This window comes from Volvox carteri (genome assembly GCF_000143455.1).
Source record: "Volvox carteri f. nagariensis unplaced genomic scaffold VOLCAscaffold_16, whole genome shotgun sequence".
In the NCBI taxonomy this organism is placed as follows: Eukaryota; Viridiplantae; Chlorophyta; class Chlorophyceae; order Chlamydomonadales; family Volvocaceae; genus Volvox; species Volvox carteri.
Window position 1 is genome coordinate 123,555 of NW_003307559.1, and position 6,516 is coordinate 130,070.

Here is a 6,516-nt window from a genome sequence, read left to right on the forward strand (position 1 = left end):
TCTTCTGTAATGTTACAGAGTGGGAGGCTTCTGGGCCGCTTTTATCACATTGTCAGTTCTACGATTTATCATCTTATAGCACCATCCACCACTACCACACTATACTTCGCCATACGAACTGTAAGTCCAAGGCGGCGGGTCCAGCCGTCTAGGACCCCTCCTCATCCATTCACCCGAACAACCGAAGAGACGGAGGGTTCGGCAATCGCCACCAATCCAGCGTGCGAATCTGGTCCATCAACTGCGACCTCAACTCCACATCTCAGCAGCTAGCCATAATCTCGCGCTCCCGACTAATTCGGGGGTCTCCCCAGGAATCGAACCCAGGACCTTAAACCGCGGATCGCAGTAGTGTCAATCCAGACCAGACCGGGTCTTCTGACGGAACAATGGAAACGACGGAACAGGAAACGACTGAACAATCTACGTGCACCAAAGCAATAGCAACCCCACGCTCGTCCGTCTTAACGAACATCGCCGGATCAGACTTAGAAGGATAAAGACCCAGCTTGGCGAACTCTGCTGATAGTTTCTCATACCAGCGACGGGGTGCCTGCATCAAACCGTAAATCGACCGCGCTGCGCCGCGAAGGGGACCGTAGCTTCGACTCCCAGGGCAGCTGTGGGTGTGTGGTGCGTGGGTGGTGTGGTGTGTAGGTGAGAACGGTATTAATGTGGGGAAGCAGTGGCGAGCACTCAGTTACATTACAGGTGTGACGGAGGGTGGCTTAGTAGCAAGCCACAGCCAGCAGTGCATGTGATCAGGTGCACGTGGGAGGCGAGTATCCTGCTACTAGACTAATGGCGCAGAGCCTACCTCTCCGCGCAATTCCGCCAACACAGCCAGCATACAGCCCACACATCCTAAATGCCGTCTCATGGGGCACTTGTCGCTGACCTGGACTTGGCACTCGGGGGCGTTACTGAGTGCTGGACATGCAAGGTACTAGCCTTTCTTACTAGCGTAGGAGCGGATTCCCCCACCAACTAATACGCACAGTGATGATCTCATAGCGCATTACGCCACCCTTGAATTGCCAGTTGAGAGCATTCGTTAGGTATTTGCCAAGCGGCTTGATGCGCGATGGGAGTGTCCGAATACCCTAGTTGACCCCCGCGTTTTCCCCATAGGGATTAACTGGATGGAAGTGGCCCCGCCTAGGGGTGCGCCTCTCGATTGGTTAGAGCACACTCAAGTGACCATGCCCCAGCGTCTGCATCAAGTGCTCATGTGTGTCCGGTTAGGCTGTTGGGAGTTACAGGTTAATAGGCCTATCTGGGCAACATGCTGGAGAACGTACACGCTGCACATGTGGCATGTTCAATGCTGTCACCCACGTTCGCCCCTGGTGCTCTTACCAGTCGTGGGTGCATGTTTTTGCCTTTGGGCAGAAGGTTTACGGGCAGGAACGAGGTCTTGCGCAACGCTGCGCGATTATCCGGCCCGCCGACGTCTAGAGCCAGACTTACAGGTAACGTAGACATGCAGGTCAGTGTTTCGAGTACGTGTAAAATGCATCCAAAACGATCTTTGTGTGCGCCATCCGGGATTTGCACCCGGGCCGCTCGCGAATCTCCGATCAGGTGCACGTGGGAGGCGAGTATCCTGCTACTAGACTAATGGCGCAGAGCCTGCCTCTCCGTGCAATTCCGCCAACACAGCCAGCATACAGCCCACACATCCTAAACACCGTCTCATGGGGCATTTGTCGCTGACCTGGACTTGGCACTCGGGGGCGTTACTGAGTGCTGGACCCATTGAGCCACGTCTTTCAGAAGCCCCACGGCAAAGCTGGCTCGGGCGGTGGTGTTGTTCTGCCCCCTGGTGCGGCCGCCACTGGTAGCCATGCGACGACTTGAGCTGGACGCGCCACTGCCAGCATCCTCCAAACATCTGCTCGCAACTGGTGCACGTTGGGGATGTCACCAAACCGGTAGCCGTGTGCCTGTACCGCGGACTTCATCTCGCTGCAGCAGGCGCAGACACAGGATGGCATGTTGTTTTTGACAGCGGCATCAAGCTGTTCGGCGACTCGGATCTGTTCCGCTAGAGGAACAGTGGGCAGAGGCTGACCCGCAGGAACATCTTGCACATGTTCCGGCCATGAAGCTGTACTGCTGTCTAACCAGGCACCCATACGAGGCTTGGTGGGGTTTGTCGGCCGCCTGAACACCCAGAAGGCAGCATTTAAAACTGCCTCCACAAGGCTACCCCTGCTGTGGCGGGTGCGTTGTGGTGTGTGCTCCTCAGATGACTGTTGCCGAATTGCACGGGCTTGATGCTTTCGAGCTGCGTCCGCTGTTTGGTCTGCCGCCACTTGCTCAGGCGTTCGGTTGGCTCGCACCTCCGCTACCCGAGCTGCATGTGCTGCTCGATGCGTGGCCACTTGCTCAGGCGTTCGGTTGGCTCGTGCTTCCGACCACCGCGCCCACCGAGCAGTAGCTGCTGCTTGGTCTGCCGCCACCTGCTCAGGTGTCCGGTTGGCTCGCGCATCTGCCCATCGCGCTGCAGCTGCTGCTCGATCCGCCGCCACTTGCTCAGGCGTCCAGTTGGCTCGCGCCTGCGCCTTTCTGGTTGCATCCGCACTGGACAGCTGGGGTGTCGGGGGGGAAGGTGTGGCTTGAGTCCGGCCCATCAAGCTCAGAAGCCACGAGCCTCCACCTGCAACTGTACCTAACCGCCGACGTCCTGCATGATGTCAGGAAGAGGATTACTGGTCTACCGCCCATGCAGGAGATGGAGCAACATCACAGGCATCAGTCCCAACCAGGACTCCTTACCGGAACCAGAATTGTCCATAGAAATGGCCAGTCAGACTGATGTCGCGACAGGTTATCCTCCTATCCTCAAGAACTGCAATGGAACACAGTACATCGATACAAGAGGCAGGCGGCTGGCAGAGGTTAAGGCCTGACTTCTGCTCCCAGTCGACCCAGTCGACCCGGGTTCAAATCCGCCTGCCGGCTCCTCGGGTGTTTGAGGAGTGATGAAATGGGAGGTGGCCCCCCATCATATGGACGGTGTAGGACGTGATAATACCACCCTGTAAAAACCACCCTGTAACAACATACATACAAGATGCAGGCGGCTGGCAGAGGTTAAGGCCTGACTTCTGCTCCCAGTCGACCCAGTCGACCCGGGTTCAAATCCGCCTGCCGGCTCCTCGGGTGTTTGAGGAGTGATGAAATGGGAGGTGGCCCCCCATCTTATGGACGGTGTAGGACGTGATAATATCAACTTGCGAGCTGACCAGGAACTAAGTTGATGCGCCGTTGATCCGCTAGATTTGGTTGGATGCTGGTGGTGAGTTGCCGAACCCAACGAATACATTCTGAAGTCGGATGGGGTGACGGATTAGGGTGCCCCTCTAGCAGGGGAGAGCAGGGACTGCCCCGGGAAAGGGGGCCGCTGGCGAAGTTAACCACCCTGTAACAACATACATACAAGATGTATGTTCCGCAGCACCGCTGTTTGGTAGAATTTTATCCTGAATCCGTATGATAAATTTTATCCTAAAATTAATGAATACACTCGAGGGCCAATGGCACACATTACTTCTATACAATAACTGTGCTGCGCAGCATCACTGATTGATAGAATGTATTCTGAATCCGTATGATTCTATAGAATTTCTGCGACTGAATTTATCCCGGGGAATGTTGCGGTGTGCGCGACTTCACGTCATTTCGTGGCGGTTGGCTGTGTTTTTTGCGACTGTATTTTATCCCGGGGAATTTCTGGAACTGTATTTTATCCCGGGGAATTTCTGGAATTTCTGCGACTGTATTTTATCCCGAAGAATGTTGCGGTGTGCGCGACTTCACGTCATTTCGTGGCGGAGCCGTTGTAGTCTAGTTTTCCACTGCAAGTCCTGTCCCACAGTGGAACTACGTGGATATACCCACAGCCACGCCCAGGCGTACCCGGTTATCCTGATATTTTGTGATAAACGTTTAACCTTGCAAGTTCAAGTCGAACAACACAACTACGCGCGTCTGTTGTTCGTTACCCACCACCGCACCCAGTCGTCCCCATGGCCTGACGGCCCAGTATCCGCGTGTCCCCGCCCACATGTTCACGGTACACATGCACGCGTCCACACTTCATGCACACGCCCATGTTACATCCTCATGTCCCGCGTCCACGCGTCCACGCGTCCATGCTACATCCACGTGTGGCTACATCCACAGTGCCACGGTCCCATGTGCCCACGTGCCCACACGCTCACGCATCCATGTGCCCTTGCATCCTCGCGTCCTCACGTCCTGGTGTCCTCGCGTCCTCGCGTGCAACTCGCGTGCGACCCGTGATTTGAACCCGCGACCTGTCGTCCTCGCATCCTCGCGTTTCGGTGTGCAACTCGAAATTCGCGGAGTGCGACTCGAACCCGCGACCTCTGATTGTGAAGAGGGGGCGCGCTAACGAAAAACGCAAAGCTCCGGAACCATCCAATCGGGCGCGACTTTCCAACAAGCTCTGGACGCGAGCCGGTCACGGACGCGATTCAGAGAAGATGCCTTCCCTCCGCTTCGCTCTTCGCTGCGCTACGAGAAGCTACGGTGACTTCTGCAGCTTGCACGCAAGCGACCGGTCACTGGATGCATACCCAGGCGGTTGCTCCATCCACAATTCGTCATAGAATGGTTGACGCCAAGCCGAGATCTACCCCTTTGCCTCCGGGCTTTAGGTAAGGGGGACGGAGAGGAGCTGCTGGGCAATCCCACGGAGTATAGGGCTTTGGTGGGAGGATTGAACTATCTGGCGACGAACACGCCGGTATTCCTTTCCGAAATAACAGTCGCCGCCAGCTGCCACCGCAGTCGATTCTTCAATACACTGCTGGATGGTTCAGCCCCAGCCGGCGCCCCCTCGCCACCAAAGTGCGGCGATCCCTCGCCGACGGTGCTACCTGGTATCCCTTCGCCAGCCCTAGGCAGCGATCCCTGTTAAGAATATGAACGCAAGGAGACTGGTCGCGACATAAGGGTTAAAGTCTGTGGGTTAATGGTGAACGGCAAGAAGACTTTAGGAGACTCCTGTTAAGGAATACCGATCCATCCTAAGATGAGATACCAAGACTTGCATAACTTGTGTCTTATATACCAGTACCAATGGAAGTATCGTACAGTCGCCCCCCATCAACGCTGGACACGAGGACACGTCCGAGATAGGCGGCCAAGAGACCCGAGGCAAGGTCGAGGCATGGCCGAGGCAAAGTCGAGGCCAAGGTTGAGGCACGGGATTCATCGCCTATCTACCACCTATCTACGTTGGGATAAGACCGCCCTTCAACAATCCCTCACCTGGCAAGCTAGTGCGAAACTACTCCTCCTAGTCGGCATCGGACTCATAATCGGAGTCCCCGGCATTACGATGCCGGCCGACATTACACTCATCAAAGCGTACATTAGAAACTACAGCAATAATGCCGTCCTCGTACAGCACACGGTACTGTCCTCCGTTCCCGTATCCGACAAGTTATTTCACGCCTGCTCACCGGATCGAACTTGTCGCGTTTGACGTCAGGTACCTGGACGTAGGTGACGCACCCAAAAACTCGAAGGTGACTGACGTTAGGACGGACGTTGAAGAAAGCTTCATACGGCGTGACAGTTGACCCAGCAGTTGGCGACACATTCCTTAGGTAATTAATTGGCTGTCGCCAACGCTTCCGCCCATAGTGACTTAGGTAGACCGGACTCGACAACCATAGCTCGACAAGCATAGCTCTGGTTTTGTCTAGGAAAGTGCGATTCAAACGTTCCGCTGCTCCGTTCTGCTCAGGGGTGTAGCCTACCGTAGTTCCATGAACAATACCCCTGTACGCGAAATAGCCCTTCGTGCGAGTATTAATGAACTCCCCGCCACGATCCGTACGAACCTCCTTAATATTGGAGAAATGGCGACGGTGACGGCTAACGCTGATTGTTGATGTTGTTACAGGGTGGTTAAGCTTCACCAGCGGCCTCCTTCCCGAGGCAGTTCCCTGCTCTCCCCTGCTAGAGGGGCACCCTAAGCCATTCACCCCATCCGACTTCAGAGTGTATTCGTTGGGTTCGGCAACTCACCACCAGCATCCAACCAAATCTAGCGGATCAACGGCGCGTCAACTTAGTTCCTGGTCAGCTCGCGAGTTGATTTTATCACGTCCTACACCTTCCACAAGATGGGGGGCCACCTCCCATTTCATCACCTCTCAAACACCCCGAGAGGTCGGCAGGCGGATTTGAACCCGGACGCGCCGGGACGCGACGGGAGCAGAAGTCAGGCCTTAACCTCTGCCAGCCGCCTGCCTATGATTGTTATCTCGGAAGAATTGCCGGCGGCGAAGATATTTAGCACGATAAAATGTTACAAGTTATGTAAAGGGTATTATAAGCGTTCGGCAGGACTTGAGGAGATTCCTTTGAGGAATACCGATCGTTGTGAGATAAACAAATAAGTGCAGTCACCGCCCTAAATACCGGCGCTAGCGGAAAACTCGTACATTCCGTGATCTAACTGCACGTACATTC

The 6,516-nt window shown here is 55.2% G+C and overlaps 1 protein-coding gene across 1 annotated transcript; it reads right to left on the reverse strand.

Moving 5' to 3' along the window:
- Positions 1 to 1,772: 1,772 nt before the first annotated feature.
- On the reverse strand, positions 1,773 to 2,800 carry VOLCADRAFT_90218 (uncharacterized protein; the record flags this gene model as incomplete). Its single annotated transcript, XM_002949872.1, has 2 exons — positions 1,773 to 2,689; positions 2,782 to 2,800. 2 exons carry the CDS (start codon positions 2,798 to 2,800, stop codon positions 1,773 to 1,775), a joined length of 936 nt encoding a protein of 311 aa, XP_002949918.1.
- Positions 2,801 to 6,516: the final 3,716 nt, after the last annotated feature.